Source organism: Brassica napus, chromosome A1 (assembly GCF_020379485.1).
Source record: "Brassica napus cultivar Da-Ae chromosome A1, Da-Ae, whole genome shotgun sequence".
Classification (NCBI taxonomy): domain Eukaryota; kingdom Viridiplantae; phylum Streptophyta; class Magnoliopsida; order Brassicales; family Brassicaceae; genus Brassica; species Brassica napus.
In genome coordinates this window covers 13,916,566-13,938,459 of record NC_063434.1, presented here as the reverse complement: position 1 = coordinate 13,938,459, position 21,894 = coordinate 13,916,566, and the positions used below count along the sequence as shown (strand labels likewise).

The 21,894-nt window shown below is 37.1% G+C and overlaps 3 protein-coding genes across 5 annotated transcripts; 2 read left to right on the top strand and 1 right to left on the bottom strand.

Moving 5' to 3' along the window:
- The first annotated feature begins 6,760 nt into the window (after positions 1-6,760).
- Positions 6,761-9,099, top strand: LOC106447585 (cyclin-dependent kinase A-1-like). 2 transcript variants are annotated; one of them, XM_013889544.3, is made up of 9 exons: positions 6,761-6,905; positions 7,018-7,058; positions 7,124-7,308; positions 7,370-7,490; positions 7,575-7,748; positions 7,817-7,980; positions 8,162-8,249; positions 8,354-8,407; positions 8,713-9,099. In XM_013889544.3, exons 2-9 carry the CDS (start codon positions 7,050-7,052, stop codon positions 8,800-8,802), a joined length of 885 nt encoding a protein of 294 aa, XP_013744998.1. In that variant the 5' UTR covers positions 6,761-6,905; positions 7,018-7,049; the 3' UTR covers positions 8,803-9,099. The 2 variants fall into 2 exon arrangements, with proteins under 2 accessions (XP_013744998.1, XP_048632808.1); XM_048776851.1 differs by lacking the exons at positions 6,761-6,905; positions 7,018-7,058 and having other exon boundaries at positions 7,115-7,308.
- Positions 9,100-14,202: 5,103 nt separating this feature from the next.
- On the top strand, positions 14,203-16,947 carry LOC106447550 (long chain base biosynthesis protein 2b). Of its 2 annotated transcripts, none has more exons than XM_048776839.1 (9): positions 14,203-14,776; positions 14,868-15,138; positions 15,207-15,300; positions 15,377-15,540; positions 15,635-15,796; positions 15,915-16,041; positions 16,121-16,287; positions 16,378-16,485; positions 16,636-16,947. In XM_048776839.1, exons 1-9 carry the CDS (start codon positions 14,496-14,498, stop codon positions 16,729-16,731), a joined length of 1,470 nt encoding a protein of 489 aa, XP_048632796.1. In that variant the 5' UTR covers positions 14,203-14,495; the 3' UTR covers positions 16,732-16,947. The 2 variants fall into 2 exon arrangements, with proteins under 2 accessions (XP_048632796.1, XP_048632798.1); XM_048776841.1 differs by having other exon boundaries at positions 14,282-14,746.
- Positions 16,948-17,245: 298 nt separating this feature from the next.
- Positions 17,246-18,382, bottom strand: LOC106447571 (protein bicaudal C homolog 1-A). The gene has a single exon (XM_013889526.3). It carries the CDS (start codon positions 18,233-18,235, stop codon positions 17,456-17,458), a length of 780 nt encoding a protein of 259 aa, XP_013744980.1. The 5' UTR covers positions 18,236-18,382; the 3' UTR covers positions 17,246-17,455.
- Positions 18,383-21,894: the final 3,512 nt, after the last annotated feature.

Sequence of the window (21,894 nt, the reverse complement as noted above, 5' to 3'; positions counted from 1 at the left end):
AAAAATAGGAAACAGTGGCTCTATCTTCATGTGAAGCAGAATTCATGGCTGCTACCAAGGCTGCTAAACAAGCAATATGGTTACAAGAACTACTCGAAGAAATCAGCAAACAACCGTGCAAGAAAGGAGTAATCCGGCTGGATAATAAATCTGCAATAGCTCTTACAAAAAATCTGGTGTTTCATGGACGTAGCAAACATATACACAAGCGCTATCACTTCATCAGGGAATGTGTTGAACATGATCAAGTGGACGTCCAACACGTTCCAGGAATCGAGCAACGAGCTGATATTTTGACTAAGGCACTAGGAAGGATCAAGTTCAAGGAGATGAGAGAGTTTGTAGGAGTTCAAGATGTGAATGAAGTTAACTTCAAGTTTAAAGGGGAGAATGTTGGAGATAAACATGAAGCTAACTTGGGATCCAAGTTAAACCAATCCTAGTTGAGAAAAGATTAGGTAAGATTCAAATATGTTAAACCTAATGAGTTTGGGAAATTTAGAGTTATATAAAAGGAGATGCAAGGATGTTGCATAACTTATGAGCTTTAGAGATTGTGAGTTTGTGAGTGCTTAAGTTTTGAGTTATTTTCTCAAGTTAATAAAGACACTACAAGAAAACACAACTATAGCGACAAAATTTAACGAGAAAAATTAATCCTCGTAAATTTACGTCGACTTTACGAGAATCTTGAGAAAATTTAAAAGCAACGTTAATTCGTCGTAAAATAACAAGAAAACGATTTTGTCGTAAAAATGACGTAACATAACGTTGTTTTTATGAGGAAATATGGTTTCCTCGTAAGTTCGACGTAAAAGTAGTGACTACTTTACGAGAAAATATTTTACGTTTACTTAACAAGAAAATTGCAAGTCCACCAACTTTGTAGTTGTAACACATTTTTTGTTTCGGCTACCTAACTAAATTTCGTCGTAAATTCGTAGTAAAATTTCAACATTCGAAAATTTCCTATAAATATGGACGTTTGAACATCACTTTAAACACACCAACAAGAAAACAAATATAAACGTGAAAGAAAAAAATATGTCGGGCTCCGGGAATATTTTCGAGTTGCGGAGATGGATGTATATGCACAAAGATGCTAACGGGAGAGTAATGAAAGAATACATCGAAGGGCTGGAGACATTTATGCTTCAAGCAGATTCCACACCGCTCGCCCAAGAAAGCGGTAAGATCTTCTCTCCTTGTCGGAAGTGCAACAATTCAAAATGGCAAATCGTGAAAATGTTTGGAAGCATTTAATAAATAGAGGTTTCACGCCAAAGTACTAGTAGTAGTAATAGCAATTTTTAGGAAGAACCGGTTGATCATCATTTGCATAATGAACATAGTTACCATCTGCAGGAGGAGCAGATGGTAGATTATGATAGGGTTCATGATATGGTAGATGATGCATTCGTAGCTCATGATGAAGAAGAAGAACCTAACATAGATGCAAAAAAGTTTTATGAAATGTTAGATGCTGCGAATCAGCCACTTTACAGGGGTTGTAGAGAATATCTCTCTAAATTGTCGTTGGATGCTAGAATGATGAATATTAAAACTGATCACAATCTACCTGAAAGTTGCATGAGTGAATGGGCAGACTTGTTTAAAGAGTATTTACCAGAAGAAAATGTGTCTGCTGATTCTTATTATGAGATTCAAAAACTGGTTTATAGTCTTGGATTGCCTTCAGAGATGATAGACGTTTGCACCGACAATTGCATGATCTACGGGGGAGATGATGAGAAGTTAGAAGAATGTCGATTCTACAAGAAGCCACAATTCAAGCCGCAAGGTAGTGGACGTAATAGGGTACCGTACAAAAAGATGTGGTACCTACCAATTACAGACAGATTGCAAAAGACTATATCAATCTGAGCAGACAGCCGGAGGGATGAGATGGTATGCCGAGCATACTCAGACGGATGGTGAGATGACTCATCCATCAGATGCAAGAGCCTGGAAACATTTTAACAAAGTACATCCGGAATTCGCTAGCAATTGCCGGAATGTGTATCTTGGATTATGCACAAATGGATTTAGTCCATTTGGAATGTCAGGGAGACAATATTGTGACCAGTCTTTCTTACGCCATACAACCTACCACCGGAGATGTGCATTCAACGAGGAACTTACGGCGATTTAAAAAAAAAAAGAACACAGGACTCGTTAATTCCACGTAAGCCGTATTCATCGTAAAAAAACTCGTAATAAGAAAACGCGGACCTCGCTTATTCCTCGTAAATAAAAAAAGGGGGCCTCTCTATTTCCTCTCTAATTTGATTAGTTTAGGGTAGATTAGGTGGTTAGTGTAGGAAATTTAGATACTGGAATCTATTTCCTCTCTTAACGACCAATTAGGGACTACCGTTGTAATATTTGAAAAAAAGAGAAGAAAGATACTGAAATCACATGTGGGAAGAAACAAGGCGAGACCTACGTAAGTCTAGCCTTGTCTCCGCCCACATGTGTTCCAGTATCTTTCTTCTCCTTCTTTTTTTTCAAATCTTTTTAATTTGAAAAGCAAACTGGTGAGTAATTATCTCTGATTTGAGAAGCAAATTGGTGAGTTTATCTTTAATTTGAGAAGCAAACTGGTGAATATTTATAAGAAATTTCGAAAGGTTTTACGACCAATTAGCTTCGTCTCATTCCTCGTAAATAAAAAAGCGGGCCTCGCTTAATTCCTCGTAAATAAACGAGGACGTTACGAGAAAACCAAACACGGGCCTTGCTAATTCCTCGTAAATAAAAACGCGGGCCACTCTAATTCCTCGTAAATAAAAACCCGGGCCTCGTGAGTTCCTCGTAACTTTACGAGTAATTTACGACGATTCCTAATTTCCTATATATACACGCGAGTTCTCACTTCCCATTTCGTCTCAACTTCCTCTCTCATTCGTAGCTATGGTACGCTCTCTCTATTTTGATTAGTTTTAAGGTAGATTAGGTGATTAGTGTAGGGAATTTAGATAGGTTTACGGATTTTATGTTAGTTAGAGTTGATTAGGTGGTTAATTATAGAATTTGTTAAATTACTGTTGATGTTAATTTTAAAATTAATTTTTTTCCAGACGGTTCGAAAGAATAGCCTTACTCCCCATTAGAGAGAGATGTTCGGTGAGCCTGGTAGTCGTTTAGACCGGTCTTCTTCAGCTCCCGGTTCTTCGGGTCCGGAGACTGTCCCCGAGACTCAGTCTTCTCAGAGAGTCTCTATGTCCCCTCCTTCTAGTGCACCATCGGTTCCTCGATTCGTTGCACCGCCGGCTCCTCATGATCATGTCCCAGAGGCGCCTCCTCCTGTGCCTCCTCCGATGTCGGTCGGGATTCATCCCGATTTGATGGTGCCGCCGAGTGCTCCTTACTCGTAGTACACTTTCGAAGACCTTCTCGCTCAGCCAGGCAGAGAAGGGTTACCAGTCTTAGACCCCGACCGACCGGACGGAACTTTGTGGTACGTAACATTTAAAAAAAAAAATGTTTATAACAATAATAAATAATTTATACTTTAAATTTATTTTTTTCAGGTTTGGGAGTGACACTTCTGTTGCTCGGAACGTAACCGAGTCGATCAAAGGTTACGTCTCCGAGCCACATACTGGAGAAAGATGTCGTTCTACGTCAGAAAGACGTGGTTCAAAATTTTCACTATAAGTTACTATTAATTAATTATATATACTTTAATTTTTTATCCTTTAGAATTTTAAATTTTTTAAAACTAATTCTTAATTTAATTTTTTTTCTGTTACAGCAAAAATATCATTGGTCCCTGGGGGTCAATGATAGGGTGAAGAAAGCGTTTAATGCGAAGGCGCAAGCTCGCTTGTTGGACACAGTCTCCAAATGGAAGGGTGACTGGATCGTGAAGGGATATGAGCGTGGCAAACCTCCTGAGCTCACCACGAACGTGTGGGATGGCCTCATCCGTTATTGGCGGGATCCTGACTCCATTAGAGTCGCCGAATCTTGCCCTGCCTCCCGTCAGGCGGTAGATGAGCACAGCCACGGGCAGATGCTTCACTTTACGGGTCAAAAACCCCACGCTGGTGTCCGTCTCGAGATGGTAATTAAATATTTAATTTCATTAATTTTATTTATATATATATATGTAAATATATATATTCTAACTTTCTTAAATGTTTTTTAGGCCAAAGAGATGGGAGTTTTCTCGTCTCTCTTGCAACTTTACGAGATGACCCACAAGAAGAAGGCGAGCCAATTTCTAGATGCTAGGTCCGAGCAGATCTTCAACGACTTGGTTGGTCACGTTGAAGACCGCCAGACCCAGCTGACCCAGCAGTCCACCGACGGATTACCCGTCACCTTATCCACACTTAAAGTGGATAAGATTTACGAGGAGGTAAATTTTTTGAAATTTTAAATTTTTTATTATTCATTTAATTTAACTTTTTACTAACAATATTTCTTTTTTTGTTTTTAAGGTTGTCCCTAAGAAAAAAGGACATACATTGGAGATTGGTTCCGTCAACGATGTTCCGAGAGCGACATCGTCTTATGGTCAGAGACGGGAAGATGAAGTCACTCAGCTGCGTAACGAGTTGGACTCGACGCGATCTGCGTTCACAACTCGTATGGGTGGAGTCGAGGGCTCCTTGGACGTTATAGCGGCCACAAATCCGGAATGGGAGTCCTTGTTGAGGAACATGCGACCCCAAAATCCCATTCCAGGCGATTCATCATCAGACACACATGCCGACGCAGATGTAGAGAGGAGGAGTGAGGAATTCTACCGGACGATGAACGACTCTTAGTTCGTTTTTTTTCATTGAATGTATTATATTCAAAACTTATTTATGTATAAAATATTTTTGTTTTTATTTTTATTTTTAAATTAGATTTTTATTAAAAAATTAAATAATTTTAATTATATTTTTTAATTCTGGAAATATCAAAACGAAGTAAATTTGTAGCTAAATTACGACTACTTTACGTCGAAAAGTTACGAGGAAGTAACGAGAAAAATGTTTACGTCAACATTACAAGGAAAGTCTAACGAGTATTTTACGTAGAAAGATTTACGTGTAATTTACGAGGAAATGCTTGCGAGGTATTTACGAGGAGATGTAGCATCCTCCTTACGTGGAAAGTTTACGTGGTTTTTACGACGAATAATGTTCTTTGTTTTTACGACGAAATATTTCCTCGCTAATTTAGGACGAATTGGCGAGTAAATATACGTTACGATGAACGAATAACGACGAAACATGTTTCTTCGCTAATTCCTCGTAAAACCTCTTTTACGAGGAAGTTACTACGAATTTGGCCGTCGTTAATATTGTGTTTTCTTGTAGTGAGAGAGTTATTCTGTATTGTGTGATCATACAATCTTTAGAGCTTATATTCATTGTACAACTTTTCATGTTTACACATACTACTTTTACCTTCACTTTTAATGAAGGGTAAAAGACATTTATAATCCTATGGTTAATTAATCTAGACTTAGTGTTTAGAGTTGAGGGATGGGATCGAATTTTTGGAATGTGAAATTTAGGATTCTAAAAAATTTATAAGTACATAATTAAAAGAGAAATTCCCTATGATAGTTTTTTTTAAGTTTTTGTCACATAAATAACCATCAATGAAGAAAATGACCAAAATAAGTTTTATTAAATGGTAAAAATGTATTTTTACCTTAGGGTTAACTAATCTAGATTTAAGGTTTAGAGTTAAGGGGAGGAGTTTTGGGGATAATATTTTAAATTAAAAAAAATAAATAAATATTAAAAATTCTAAAATAAAAAGAGCTATTTTGGTTATTTTCTTTTTTGAGGACTATTTTGTCATAAAAACTTAAAAATGGCTCTTTAAGAGAATTGCCAGACTTAAAAATATAAAAAAAAATTAAAAACAGTTTCAAAGATAATTTTCGATTTTTCAAAAAGAAAATTCAAAAAAAAAATATAATTAAGTTCGAATTAAAAAAAGTATAATTCGAACTTATATATATAGAGAGAGAGAACAAGGATATAAAAGTTTTTGCCACATAATGAAAAATATATTTTTGAAAATGTCCCTTTAGTAGTGGTAAACGAAAGAACCGATTTAATGTGTTATAAAGAACTGATTTAATGCGGTAGACAAAGGAACCGATTTAATGCGGCATAAAATATCGAATTGATGCTATAAAGTAGGTTTGTGATTTTTATCCGAGATTCAGATTCGATCTGAGATTTGATCCGGATCCGATCCGAAAATACAGATATCCGGAGGGGCCGAATCCGGATCCGGATAGTAAAATGCTGGAACGGCCAATGCCGGATCCTGATATCTTAATTTTTAGTCCGGATATCCGGATCCGTAATTTTTATTAATAAATATTTCAAAATTGTAATTTATATATATATAAAAACTAATTTTATTTAATATATTTTTATTTTTATAATACTATATGTAAGTATTATGTAAATTTTGTAATTTTATTCATAGAAATAATTCAAAGCATTATATATTTTTTATTTTAAATTATTGTTAATATTATATATATTAATATTATTTATTTATTTATTTTAAGGATCCAAATCTAGATCCAGATATCCGCCGGATATTATAATTTTTAGAAGGATATCCGATATCCATCCGAAAACCCTGGATTCGGATAACGATACTAAAATTATGGATCCGGTGGATAAGGATCCGAATACCTTTTAATTGTCCGGATACTCGATCCGGTCTGAGGCCTACTATAAAGAACCGATTTAATGTGGTAAGGTAAATTCAGTCCGGTAGAATATTTATTAAGAAAAACAACGAACATAATTTTCGATGCACACGAAAAAGAAAAGGAAAAAGAAAAAGAAAACCCTGAGTCAATCGCCTTCTTCTCTAGTCCACTCTCTTGACCGTCACTCTCTCTCTCCACACTGCCTGGATAGTCGCCGGTAAGATGATGTGGTTATCCTCCGATCCAATTTCTTAGCGAAGGAGCTTCTTTCTACTCCGTTTAGCATTTCTTAGTGTTTCACTAGATTATGCCTCATTATCAATCTGCAGATATACAAAGTTGGGAGATTGCTTTTCAGCTTATGGATCAGGTTGGTCGAAGTTCATAGTCATTGACGAATCTGTCGGTTGATTGATCGTGCTGATAATGTTGCAGTACGAGAAAGTTGAGAAGATCGGTGAAGGAACCTACGGTGTGGTTTATAAGGCACGAGACAAGGTGACTAATGAGACTATTGCTTTGAAGAAGATCCGGCTCGAGCAGGAGGATGAAGGTGTACCTAGCACAGCCATTAGAGAGATCTCCCTCTTGAAAGAAATGCAGCACAGCAACATTGTCAAGTAGAGAGAATCAAGTTTTATAATCATAATAAAATCTGGTGGCTAATGTTTTTGATGGTAGGTTGCAGGATGTTGTGCACAGCGAGAAGCGTTTGTATCTGGTTTTTGAGTATCTTGACCTGGATCTCAAGAAGCACATGGACTCCTCTCCTGATTTCTCCAAGGATCTGCATATGATCAAAGTTTGTCCTTTGGAAACTTTTAAAGGCGTCTGTTGTATTGTTTAGTAATCATTACTGGCTGGCTGTTCCATCTTGTCTTTGCAGACCTATCTTTACCAGATTCTCCGTGGAATCGCGTATTGCCACTCTCACAGGGTTCTCCACCGTGATCTGAAGCCGCAGAATTTGTTGATTGATCGCGCCACAAACTCACTAAAGCTTGCAGATTTTGGACTGGCCAGAGCTTTCGGTATCCCCGTCAGGACATTTACTCATGAGGTGCCCAAAAAAAGAGCTTAATTCTTGTTTGGCATTGGCTTCATTCATATTCGCTTCTTTCCTTGTAGGTGGTTACTCTCTGGTACCGAGCACCTGAGATACTCCTAGGTTCTCATCATTACTCTACACCCGTTGATATTTGGTCTGTGGGATGCATATTTGCCGAGATGATCACCCAAAAGCCCCTGTTTCCTGGAGACTCCGAGATTGATCAACTCTTCAAGATTTTCAGGTTTCCTAACTAACTTCCTTGATCCATTTTTCTACTTCTACATTTTAAATAACTTCCTTGCCTGCAATTATATCACAAAGGAATCTGAACTCATTTTCAACTTGAAATCTAATTTTCAGAGCCTAGTGTTGAAGTGTTAACTGATAATTTGCTACCATGCTTTTCTCTATCTCTTTTCCAGAATCATGGGAACTCCAAACGAAGATACATGGCCCGGTGTAACTTCGCTGCCCGATTACAAATCTGCTTTGCCTAAATGGAAACCAACGGTACTTCAATTTTCTTCATTCACTTCTGCATCACGTTTTCAGTAGACAAAATGTCACGACATATTGTGATCCATGCCCATGCCTTTTTTCTTCTTATACAACAGGACTTAGAATCTTTTGTCCCGAATCTGGATCCCGAGGGAATAGATCTCCTATCTGTAAGTTCACTGACCATATGCATATATATATTTACACACACATACTGTCTTTAGGACTAGAAACCGTTTGTACAGTTAAACCCATTAGCTGTTTGACTAAACCAAAACCAAATAAATTGGTTCTGGCTTCTTGAATGTGCCGCAAAAGAAGAAGTCCAAAACCAAGTCTGAAACATGAACAAACTTCAATAACCGGGATTGGTTAAAGTCCTAAACCCAAAACGGGAAAAGAGCAAAACCAAACTTTTGGATATTTATCACTAAGATATAATGAGTTTATGGATGATATTATGTCTGTGTAACAGAAAATGCTGTTAATGGATCCCACCAAAAGAATCAACGCAAGAGCTGCCCTGGAGCATGATTACTTCAAGGATCTTAGCGTCATGCCTTAGACAATGCTTCAGAACAAGGAATCTCCTTCATTCACTATATATATAATTATCTCTCAATCCTTGTTAATCCGAAGAAAATGAATCAAAATACATCAAGTGGCTTTTATTTTGTGCAATCATTTTTTGGGAGTAGTTTTTTTCTTCTTCTAAGCGTTTGAGATGATTTTTTGTGTTATCTTTTTTTACCCAAGTTCAGTATGCCTTATATATGTTTTTATTTTGCAAAATCTCATACTATTGTAGTGATTATCATCTGATGATCATTATGTAATGTATCTTATTGTATGTTTTCATCAATTTGAGTATGGTCCTGACATGGATTAAAGTTTGGAAGAGTTGCCTTCTTGAATCGCTTGTAGGTTTATCTTAGTTTGAAAATTGCCCTATTGTGAAACGCGGATGGTCTGTAGATACGACGATAAACGGGAACCCAAATTGTGACCAACGCGGATGCTAGATAATAGATACGACGGTGTTTCCATTTACAATGCTTAAAAATTAAAATCCAAAATGCCTAGGCAAAGCTGAGAAGGTGTGCCTAAATATGATATACTCCTCTGAATGTGGCAAGCCATGAGGACTAAAGAATGTTATGCATTCAAACCTCTAATTTCTAAAACAAATTTGTTTTCATCTTGCTATTTGCTTAGAGTTTTGAGAGGATCCTACAAAAATATATGTATTAGTATCATAAAATATATAATTAGTGCATTACTAGTAATGCAAAAATTAGAAACAATTATCACATTAGTGATAACGACTTTAAAGCTGACAATTGAAACATGAAGTTGAACTATAGTCAAAACTGGATTAAAAGGCTCGTTTTGTCCATGCATAGTTTTCACTTGCAGAAAAGTGAGATGCATGGTATCTCATGTATATTAATTAAGGAACATTTGAAAAGATATAATTTTAATTTTGTAATAATTTTTTTTTTGAATTATACAGAGGTATCTTAGCCCCACAGAAGTGATCCAGACTAGTCACATATTGTCACGTGTCAGTCATCTGTCCCTGACAATGCTGAAATGTTAATTCCCCAGTGGCCGGGATTCGAACCCAGGTGACGGTACTCATAGCTGTAAGTCCTTTACCACTAGAGCTAGAAGCCCCGGTTAATTTTGTAATAATTAAAAAAGACATATTGCTTATGTGTCAATCAATTAAGTAGTTAATTAGTCATACGTGTCAGCCTCGTATTGAAATTGAAAAACATGTTGGTCCAATTCGATTTTTATATCTCACTAGAAATATTTAACACCAACTATATGATATTATATGATATTAATTAAAGCAAGGTGGCTATTTATTATATATTATTTCTTTAAATAAAACATATAGAATTACCTAATGTGATTATGATATATATATATAGTAATTAATGATTTTAAAAAATGAAGATTTGCTAATAATCTGTATGTTTTCTATCATTTTTGTTTAATTCCCTACTATTAAAATAAATTACACAATTACATTAATCATATATTAAAAATTTAGATTTTTTTTGTATATGTTGTATTTTGAATTTTTCAAAACGAGTATAAATTACTAAACCTGTTAAAAGTCTCACATAAACTTTTGGGATCAATGTTTAAATTTTTTTCTATAATAAGATACAATGATAATAAAATCATATCAATAAATAATTTTATTTTAATAGGTGTTTATGTAAATATATATATACTTTATATCGTTTAAATTTAATTATATATCATATACGATAGATAAGATTGATTGTTTTGATTTATTTATTCTAAAATGATTACGAATAAACAAGAGCGGTCATTTGATTTATATGTGCAAGCCAATTTATTACATAATAGTAACTGATTTCTTAGTTATTTAATATATATTATTATTTTATTATTTCATAATATGTAGAAAAATATAAAATAAGTATTTATTCTGCACAAGACACAGATCTTAACCTAAGTATGTATCTCTTAAATAATTTTGAATCTTAAACAATTTCTAAATCTCAGGCCAAAATAAAAGAAAAAAATGAGAATAAACTCAAAAATCAATATTTATATCGAACAATAACCAAAATGACACAAAAAGGAGAAAAATATCGTTCTCTCTCCCTTCTCTCTTCTTAATGGATTCTCAAGGTTGGGATCCCGGATATCTAAGGCTTCAAAGGGGCAATCGAAAGGTTTTAAGTGGTTCTCGGAGAGTAAATCTTCATCTTCATGACGGTTTCAGTGGAGGATGGAAGCGAAAGGAGCTTATGGATTCTCGAAGGATCTTATGGAGATCTGGAAAGTCCAGGAAAGAGAGGCAAGGCAAATCGAATCTGAAGGTAACAATAACCAAAATCAATCTTAAAACTCATTATCTCTCTATCCCGTTCTCTCTCCCTTCTCTCTTCTTCTGTTAGGGTTTCCGCCATATAAAATCCGCCTATGGCGGTCACCGTCGTGCTTTTGGTGACCGCCGGGCCTTTTTTCTTTTCTTGTTTCCTTCTTCTCCATTTCCGTCTCCTCGTGCTCTTTTCTCTGTGACTTGCTAAGCTCGACTCGGGTGTGTTTTCCAGGTCAGATCCGGCGACTTCCTGGGTTTTGGTTCAGAACCAGGAGGTTTCCGCGCTTGAGTACGGCGCTAGCTCCTCCACGAATCTACATCTCCGGTCTTAGGAGAGTCTATGTTCGGAAACGTTTTTACCTTCCTTAGTCTTGCGTGGCTGAGAGGTGTAGTGTGGTGGTTGTTGAGATGTCGGTCATGCTCGGTGTGCTCCATTTGGTGGCACTGAAGTGGTGCTCTTGAGCTCAGCATCATGTATGGTGAGGTTCCGCGGATCTTGCATATGTCTCTTCTTCTTCTACTGGTAGTCTCTGGTGGGCACATGAGCTTCTCAGGAGTCAGATTCTCTGTCTCCGGCAAGCTTGAGTGGTAACCTGTGGCGGTCATGGCGGCGTGTGGTGTGGCAGCTCATGCGTTTCAGATGTGTTCCTAGTTCTTCATGTCCTTCTTCAGGGCAGTTTCCCGGTGGTTCTGGTGTTGTCTTTGCTGTGTCATGAGTCCTTCACACCTTCATCTCTCTCAAATAAGGTATGGCGGCTCTTGGATAAGCTCGTTAGTTGGTTTGGACCCTGTTCTTGTTCTGGTGATGTTGTTGGTCTAGCGGACGGCTCGTTCTCCTGTGGTTAAGCTACCAGAGAGTTAGCTACCTTTCGGTCTGCTATCTCTATATGAGATTTTGGTTCAATGGGTGTAAACGGTCACAATGAGTTGGAATGGAGGCGGCAATCTCAGGGATGGTTCGATGAACGACAGCATCATCGCTCGGTGGTTCTCTCTCGTTTAGCTGTCGGGTTTTTTTGAGTTTTTTCGTGTTTGAATTCTTCCTCTGAGCCTGGTTTCGGCTGTGCAGTCGGAAGCTGCAGGAGCCGTTGTTTCAAGGTTTGAGGGTGATTTTCTCTCGGTAGCTCGTGGTGCATGGCTCTCGTTTGCGACTAGTCTCGGTTTGTAAGGTCTAAGCTTGACTCATAGCAAATCTGGCTCTTCGACTTTGTCATGCTACCTTCAGGTTTGTTTTCATTCCGTTTAGGATCAATTGTTTAGTTTCATTATCGCATTCTACTACTTGTTTACTATGTAATTTCTGTCACAAATTTGAAAATTGGTATAATAATTTAACATTTTACCAAAAATAAATAAATTTGTGAACCAAATCTTTAGTTGCAACTTTTCTTAAACTCCTATCTGCAACAACATTTTAATTTTGTATTGGAACTTATGATCATGTTCTTATTTCAACTAAAATTTTCCCATAGACCCTCTCTACAAGGGTAAATTTTTACGAGAAGTCTCATTAGAATAAGTTCTCACTAAATCTCTTTGATGCTCATCTCTAGCAGAGATACTTAAACAACAATCTCTTTGATGGGTTTTGGGAGAATAATACAATTCCTCGTGTTTTGATTCTTAAGAAGATGACATTGAAGATGAGATTAGTTTATGGTTTCATGCAAGTTGTGTATAAAGATCTCAATGAACTTTTAACTTCGGAAAAAACATTGAATACTGCAAAAAAGTGGAAGTTTGAATTATTTAGAGACTCTTTGAAAAATTTAACATTAAGATAGATGAAAAAATAAGAGAAATTTCAAGAAGTATCTATAACTGCAAGATGACACCACAGTAGAGTGATACATAAGGTAAATCGAGAGACAAATTACACAAGCAAATTACTATGCTTATTAGAAATCTCTTAAACAATATATTACAAGATATGCTTAATTCAGCTTTTACACGTCTAATGTTAACACCCTAACACACGCTACTGAAAGATTTCTAAGTTACCCGTTTATGTTTCTCTTCTGTCAAGTACTTCAGCCACTTCTTCAACACGACCTAGAATATTTCCAAGAGCTTATCTCTCTCTCTCTCTCTCTCTCTCTCTCTCTCTCTCTCTCTCTCTCTCTCTCTCTCTCTCTCTCTCTCTCTCTCTCTCTCTCTCTCTCTCTCTCTCTCTCTCTCTCTCTCTCTCTATAAGATCTCTCGATACATACGACCCATAGCTATCTTATATTATTCTCCGCATTCCCTATACCTTAGTCTCCAAGACAACATGAACATCTTCCATAACATTAAGTGCAATTTTCCTTTTTTTTTAATGCATTTATTCCTTTTCCTTTAAGTCATAAAGTTGTTCATCAAGTTTTTTCTTCTTTTCTTTTCTCCAAAATACTATCTTGCTTTCCAATTCTATGCGACTCCATCTCAGCACCTTGACTCCACATGGTCTTCACCACTCACATGACATCTGCTTCATCAACTACGTCAACGACTATTTCAGGACAAACATCTTACATCTTCAGTATCCTTTTGATGTCCATAACCATTGATCCATTGGACATGAAAAGAGTAGTTTATGTTTTCTTTTGATTAATTAAAGCAGTAATATAAACAGTCATGGACTTTAAAAGTAGCAGCGATTATAAACTAATTTCATGAAGACATGATTGGCAAGAACAACTTGCTAGTTTGTAGTTGGTTTTCTGCATAGACCATTTGGTGACTCGAATCCCTAAGATTTTTTCTCGTTTGGATTATACACTCAACCCTCTAAAGATCTCAAATACAGCTAAAATAAAGATCATCACAAATCTTTGAATGCAATTGCAATGTCTTAAATCGTTTTTGCTCCTTAGTAATGATTCATGGTAAAAATTGTTTGGCTCAAATCCGAAAATAAATATGAAAATTTTGACAAATTGAGTGAAGAACGACGTTGCGGAAAGGGGGTCTCATGCTCAAAGTCAAGTGGCCTACTTTGACTTTTCTAATTTGCGCGTCGACTAAAAATTAACGTATTGTATGGAAGTCTATTTGAACTAACGACAAGTTTATGAGCTGTGAATAGAGTGCATTTTTACTTGAGGGATTTTAATTTTAGTAGTCAAAAAAATATTTTAGGAATAAATGTTGGGGAGAATTATTGAATAGTCTGAGTGTCCAAAAATAACTAATTAATTAGAAAATTGAAAAAGAAGGAAATGTTTTGAAGAAGATCCGAAGAAGAATCCATTTTCATTGCTGACCAAAAAGGGGAAGAGATTGAATTCAAATCTCTCTCTTCTCTTCTCTCTCCCGTGACGACGACAAAGCCCGCAGATTTTTCCAGATCTCATCATCATCATCATCATCATTCAATCTTATTCCGAGAGGAAAAGAAGAAGAAGAAGAAGATGATAACGATCCCATACCTAACCGCTGTATCGACCTACTTCAGCTACGGATTGCTCTTCGCCTTCGGGCAGCTCCGCGATTACTCCCGGCGAATCTTCGATTGGTGGAGCACCAACAACCTCCATGGATACGCCCCGATCTGCTTGGCTCATGAGGATTTCTACATCAGACGTTTGTATCATCGCATTCAGGATTGTTTTGGACGTCCCATCTCAAGTGCACCTGATGCTTGGGTTGATGTCGTCGAGAGGTTCTCTAATGACAACAACAAGACCCTCAAGTCACTCTCTCTCCTTCTATTATTGTTTACATGTAAAAGGTTGAAACTTTAGCTCTCTTTAGAATAAAACCACTGGTTGGTTTGGTTGCAGGAGAACAACAAAGAGCACAAGATGCCTTAACTTGGGCTCTTACAACTATCTTGGATTTGGTTCTTATGATGAATACTGCACCCCTCTTGTTATCGACTCTTTGAAGAAATTCTCCCCAAGTACTTGCAGCTCCCGAGTTGATGCAGGGACTACCTCTGTACATGCGGAACTCGAGGAATGTGTTGCTAAATATGTCGGCAAACCTGCTGCTATTGTCACTGGCATGGGCTACGCTACCAACTCCGCTATCATCCCTGTCTTGATTGGAAAGGTTTGTTTTCTTGTGGTGAACGAACGCCTATGTATTGTTACTAACTGCTACCCCCTCTTTTTTTACAGGGAGGGCTGATAATAAGCGATTCTTTGAACCATACCTCAATTGTCAATGGTGCTCGAGGTTCAGGAGCTACTATCCGTGTCTTCCAACACAACAGTAAAGCAATTCTTATGCTCCTTCACTTTCCACGTATTTATCGAAGGGTGACTTACCTTTATGCTATGCTTCTCAGCACCTGCGCATTTGGAAAGAGTGTTGAAAGAACAAATCGCTGAGGGACAACCTAGGACACACAGACCCTGGAAGAAAATCATCGTTGTTGTTGAGGGTATTTACAGCATGGAAGGGGAAATTTGTCAACTGCCTGAGATTGTCTCAATATGCAAAAAGTATAAGGTAAACCATCCCCTTTTTTTCAGTATCGATGAGAGTTTAAGAAACTCTTTGGCAAAAGAGTTCTTGTAAGCTAATTTCTCTAACATTGTTTCAGGCTTATGTCTACTTGGATGAAGCTCACAGCATTGGAGCAATTGGAAAAACAGGCAGGGGAGTTTGCGAGCTTCTTGGAGTTGACACTGCTGATGTGGACATAATGATGGGAACTTTTACCAAATCTTTCGGATCTTGTGGTGGCTATATTGCCGGATCCAAGGTTAGCAATTAATTAGTATGTACTTTTTGTTTACATAGCATATTGTTTAGGCAAGTGGTAGTGCACTTCATCTTGAAATCCGCCAAAGTTCTAATAATGGTGCTTTCAATTTCTGCAGGACCTTATCCAATATTTGAAGTACCATTGCCCGGCTCACCTTTACGCAACATCAATCTCAACTCCTTCCGCGCAACAAATCATATCGGCCATAAAAGTTATCCTTGGAGAGGACGGTTCTAACAGAGGTATCTCTATAGTTTGGTTTGCTCTCATAATCTTAAGTTATATATAGTGTCTCAAAATTCTGCTAAAACCCCTGGGCAGGTGCACAAAAGTTAGCAAGGATAAGGGAGAACAGCAACTTTTTCAGGGCTGAGTTGCAGAAGATGGGATTTGAGGTTCTTGGAGACAATGATTCCCCAGTCATGCCGATAATGCTTTACAATCCTGCGAAAATCCCAGCCTTCTCAAGGGAATGCTTGCGAGAAAACGTAAGTGGAACTATATTATACTTTCTCCCAATATTTAATTTGCCTCCCATACCAGAGATCATTAACATCTATGCTCAAAACTGTGAACAGGTGGCAGTTGTGGTTGTTGGTTTCCCAGCTACACCTCTGTTGCTAGCCAGGGCTCGTATTTGTATATCCGCATCTCACTCGAGAGAAGATCTTATTAAAGCTCTACAGGTAAACAAAAAGCTTGCATCACTTGCTCTCTCCCTCCTATATTATTTACCATAGAGAACTCGATTCTATACATAGTACTTACTATAAATGATTCGAGTTCATCCACAAATTGATTTTGTATATTATAAATTTGTGCGTGTTATATGACAGGTTATAAGCAAAGCAGGTGACCTTACCGGAATCAAATATTTTCCAGCGGCTCCAAAGAAGCAAGAAGAAGTGAAAGATACCATCAAATTGGACTAAAACGAGGGGGTAATGGCATCATCAATTTCTAGTACCAGAAGAGGTTCGTCTTTTGTTGGTGTCCCTTCTACTTGTCTTGAAACTTTGTGATCCTTCTTTCATTTTGGTTCCTTGGTTTTGTCACAGTTAAAATTGTATAGTTGACTTCTTTAAGAACAGATATGACATTTTGTGCTTCACGAAACTATGTAAAGACCAATCGTTTCTTTTTTCTTCTTTCCTCTTCTGCTTTGCTTCCACAGATCGTCAGCATGTGGGACTCGATTCTTTTTACCAACCCGAATGCCAATCTTTCACATTTAACTCTAATCCACAACCAAACCTAAAATCATCATATATCCATGTCTCACTGTTTCGATGTTCTTAAAAAAAAAAAAAAAGAAGCTGTGTGAACAAAATAAACTAATTACCTGCTCCGTTTCTACATACTGAGATAGCTAAACACTTAACCTATTCAATTGCAAGTTCCTTATCATCAAGACCACCCGTGGAAACGTCTCAGGCGAATCAAAAGGAGTAGAAAACCTTCTTCTTTTTCACTTCTACTTATACAAACACTAGTACAGTAGCTAATGCTACAATCAAAAACTAAACAGCAAAGATGAGAAACAATCAGAGGAATGGCATACTAAGGCAAAAAGGACGAAAAGGCTTTCAGACATTGCCATGTCTGACTATCTCACCAACAAACAACAAAAACACAGTCGAAATTCTCCAACATCCATCAGGAGAACTCCCTACCAAGCTTCTGAATAGCAGAGAACATCTTCCTCCTGGACCCAACAGCATTAATCCCCATATCTTTCAAATCCTCCAAGGTCAACAACGGCAAAACCTCTTCATCAACCTCATGTATCTCAAACATTGGCCAGTACCTCCCTAACCCCAGCTCTTGCAGCCAAATCTTCACCCCTTCTCTTCCCTCCATATTGGAGGGCTCTGACAACTCAAACTCTCTGTTGTAATACCCACCACCGTCTCTCACTAAAGACTCGTCCTTTATCGGACTCTCCGAATCTTCTCTACTGAAATCCCTATACCCCCCACCTTCCAGCTCATCGCCGTGATCCATTTCCCCAACTCTCGACACCCAATTGGATCTCACTCGCTTCGTCGACGGCCCGACCCGTTTCTTGACCCGCCAGCTCCCGACACCGAAAGAATCGACATTCACTTCCCTTTCGTCACCTAGGTTATCGTACCCAGAACTCAAATTCGTCAAAGCTCGAGTCCTCGTCGACGACTTGCTCATATCTTTCTTGGGTTTCCTCACCTGCGAATCGTACGCCGTTTGGTACTGCTCGCCGCCGATTTCGCCTAATCTAACGCTCGGTCTCCTCAATCGCTTCGATCCGGCCAGAGCTTCGGCTGATGTTGACGGCAGAGAAGGAGGAACGCCGCCGTTGGGTTGCTGGCTATTGTCGTTGCCTGGTTGCAATTCCGCCATTCGAGAGGTTTCTTGCTTCACTTTGTCGGGCATAGATGTGATGCTACTAAAGAACATGAAAGGGCAAAAGTCTTTTAGCTAATTAGGGTTTTTTATCTGGGGAAGTCTGAGGTGGGATGTGAGAAAGAGAATCGTCATCACTAGAGTCGCACAAGAGAGATAGAGGGAAGAGAATACATGTTCACTTCCTGACACGTGTACGCTTATGCACACACTCACTCACAGTTATTTAATTATAAACAAATCCTTTCCCTTCTCCTAATTTTATTTTTGTTTTTACAATAAAACCTCTATAAATTAATAATGTCGAAACTTTAAAATTTTATTAATTTATGAAAATTTTCTTATTTAAATTTTTTATTTTAAAATATATTTATTTTAAGATAAAAAAATATTTGATTTTAATGTATAGACATTAATTGTTATTTTTTTGAAATTTGACATTTATATTAATTTTATTATATTATTTAGTATATATAATATATATTTCATTGAACTTAACTGTGTGTTTAGATATAATATTATTAAATCTCATCAAAAATATATTACGTGTTAAGAAAATATAAAGATAATTTTATTGTGAATATAAAATAAAAAATATAATAATAGGTATTTACTTATATTGAATATGTATACATATAAATTATTAATTTATAATTTTAATGAGACCATATATTACATAGAATGGTTTTTAAAAATTATTATCTTATTATTTTATTGATTTTTGTTAAATTTGAACCGATCTAAACCGGCGAAATTTATTAATTTATAGAAATTATTAATTTATCGAGAATTTATAGATGTTTTACGGTATATTTTTTGTTTCAAAAGATGTTTTGTTTCAATTCATATCTTAGCGGAGCTTACTGAGTTACTCGTAGCTGACTTTAATGGATTTAGAATTTCAAATAAAAATATGTATATTATTGGCTCAATAATTTTAGAATTTATTGTAAAATAATATGTTATTATTTAATGGTTTACAAAATATGGTAAGTTCATGATAAGCTTATCTGATCTGTGACAGAAATAAAAAGAATTAGAGAAGAGAGGAAAAATATGGACAAAAAAAAGTTAGGGACTGAACCTATTGTTTTAATTATGATATATTCTTTTTTTTGTCAAACAATTATGATATATTCAATAATCCTAAATAATTAACAATTTTAACATATATGGAGAAAGTAGAAATATATGGCTTGGGCTTCATCTCTATGTTTTATCTGAGGCTTAATAACTTTCCATATGAGATCCATATATCTTCAGAGCTTAAAAATATTTTCATGTAAGAGATCCAACTTGTCATGTTGCTGGAATAGAAAACAAGTGTTGTAGGTGGATGACTTCAATGATCGTAATGGTCACAGTGACCTCACATACTCAATAAAATTGTTGTAGGAAAATTGAATCTTGGTCTAGTTACCTTGTAGTTTCTTTCCATTTGTAGTTCTACTTATTCCGTAGCCACACGAATCCGCCATACTCAGAATCTCCACTTATTCAATACTTGATTCCTTGCATCCATGTGAGAAAAGACAGTAGCCAATTGATGTACCAAATGCTCGCTTTTGCACTGGTCTGGTGACCTTGGTGAACTAAACCATTCAAAGGTAATATGGCCAGTCATTTCAAGAATAATTTGACAGTGATTAAGTGATTTGAAGATGGTGCTAAGATTTCTTGTCATTTTCTTGTCACCCCACCATATCCTCTATAACTATTATCTTGTCGGGAGCCAACTCACCAAGATAGTTATGGGAAATGATCATAACACGTACATTCTTGAAAGGTAAAGTGTAATCAGAAACTGATGAGTTGGTTCTTTCAAAGTTTTGCCAATTTTAGAGTATGAAAAATTGAGAATCATTCACCAGGAGTTGGTTTGGCATTTCTTTGGCACCAACATTTATTTCACACTTCTTCCACCTCATCATACTCATGTGGATCTTAAAACTCACAATAGATATTTGTAGTGGTGAATGTAGGTAGAAGAGGACTAAGGGTGCAAGTGCACCCACCTTTTTTCTCAAAAAAGGTTTTGTAAGGAGTTTTGTTGAATTTTTGCACCCATTGGAAATTTATTTTGCATTCTTAATTCCGTACATTTGTGATGTTGTCTTTCTAATTTGTATATGTACACTAATATATGCACCCACTAACAATATGTTCTACATTTGTCCATGGGTATTTGGTAGTGATTATATGTACAAGAGTAGGGAAGAAGAATTATGTGGGTAACAATATCCTCATAACACAATTTTGTAATCAAATTCAAGTCGACAAAAATAAACTTTTGTATATATTGATATAAAAAAACTAAAAAGTTACAAGGATTGATCAGATACAGAAAGGGATTAACTAAAGTCGAAGAACAAAAGGTGAAGTCGAGGTCGATGTTAGGGGTGAAAGCTGCAACGTTAGGAATGCCCTTTTTCTATTTTTTCATCTTCCTTTTATATCCCACCTTCTTTGCCTTGCTTTCGTGATCTTCTCTCTTGCAGGTTGCCAATCCCGAGATCTTCGGGGTACTACTATTGTTGAGTCATCTTCTCCGATGATTGTGGAGGTTATTCTTTTGACTCGATCTCTTACAATCTTTGAATATATTTTTTTCGCTGAGCTTTTCAATAATTTCCATCGATTTTTGTGGGATATGATCCCCATCGTTTAGGTATAATTCTTCCTTATCGCAATCTTTCTGAGGCCATAAATCTCGCAGCCGCACCTTCCTTTGGATGTACTTGTCTTTCTAGCCCATCATCATTTTTTCAAAATGATGGCTACATGGAAGAAGCCCAGCTAGCAGGAATATGAAAGGATTCATAGCATGATTTGTGTGGGTGGTTCGGAAGAGATCCATGTGAGTGATTCTCTTATGGAAGTACTAAGAGAGGAAACACGTCTCCCATGGTCAGTTAGTGGTGACACCAAGCCTAGCAGCCGCAGTGATGTTGCTTCAGTGGATGTCGTTTGTACGAATTCGATTAACCTGTTGGGTTCTGGTGGTCGAGATCATCCACTAAAGAAAGTCAAAATTGCTAATACGGATTTGAGTTCGAGCTCGTCGAGTGATGGTGCTGGCGCGAGACCTTTCCATTGGCAATTCTATAAGGTAAAAGATTGCCTCATCACTGAAGATCTGGATAGCGTTGCTCATCTAGTAAGGCACTTCAAGTCTGTCGGTAGTCCGTTGCCGTCTCTTTGGAATATGATGGAATGTGACACCTATGTGAAGATGGCTTTTGCTCATGCCAAGGTGCCTCCCTTGGATCTGATATCTGCTTTCGCTATTGTACTCATCTTCCTTTAAATGAGGTTGTTTTTCAAGCTATGGAGGCTTATAATGAGTTTGGTGCGACTGTGGAGCAAATGTTAAAGGATGTTCCGTGTGATGACGAGCTTAAAAAACTCAAGAAGGTCGTAAGGGAGTTGAAACTCAGTTTGAATCTGGCTCATGATCGAGAATGTGCCAACTATGCCCCAATGGATGATGCCGAAAAGCTTGGGAATCAAGCCACTTCTCTCGAAGCTCGGTGATCTGGAAATGAAAGAAAAGCAGCCCTCGAGAGGGTTTCTTTGCTGGAGGCGCAGATCAAAATTTCGTCGGCTAAACATGTGAAGGATCTTCGTTTGGCTTCTTACGAAGCTAATATGACCCTTGGTGATAGCTACCTCGACGTGCTCTAAATGAGAAATGGGAGAGAAAGTAGGTTGCA

Excerpts from the sequence above, each read along its gene's own strand:
- LOC106447571 (XM_013889526.3), bottom strand. The coding sequence starts at position 18,235 with ATGTTCTTTAGTAGCATCACATCTATGCCCGACAAAGTGAAGCAAGAA.
- LOC106447585 (XM_013889544.3), top strand. Across the intron at positions 7,981-8,161 it reads CAACTCTTCAAGATTTTCAG|AATCATGGGAACTCCAAACG; the intron begins GTTTCCTAACTA and ends TCTCTTTTCCAG. Across the intron at positions 8,250-8,353 it reads TGCCTAAATGGAAACCAACG|GACTTAGAATCTTTTGTCCC; the intron begins GTACTTCAATTT and ends CTTATACAACAG.
- LOC106447550 (XM_048776839.1), top strand. The coding sequence starts at position 14,496 with ATGATAACGATCCCATACCTAACCGCTGTATCGACCTACTTCAGCTAC. Across the intron at positions 16,288-16,377 it reads GGGAATGCTTGCGAGAAAAC|GTGGCAGTTGTGGTTGTTGG; the intron begins GTAAGTGGAACT and ends AACTGTGAACAG. Across the intron at positions 16,486-16,635 it reads ATCTTATTAAAGCTCTACAG|GTTATAAGCAAAGCAGGTGA; the intron begins GTAAACAAAAAG and ends GTTATATGACAG.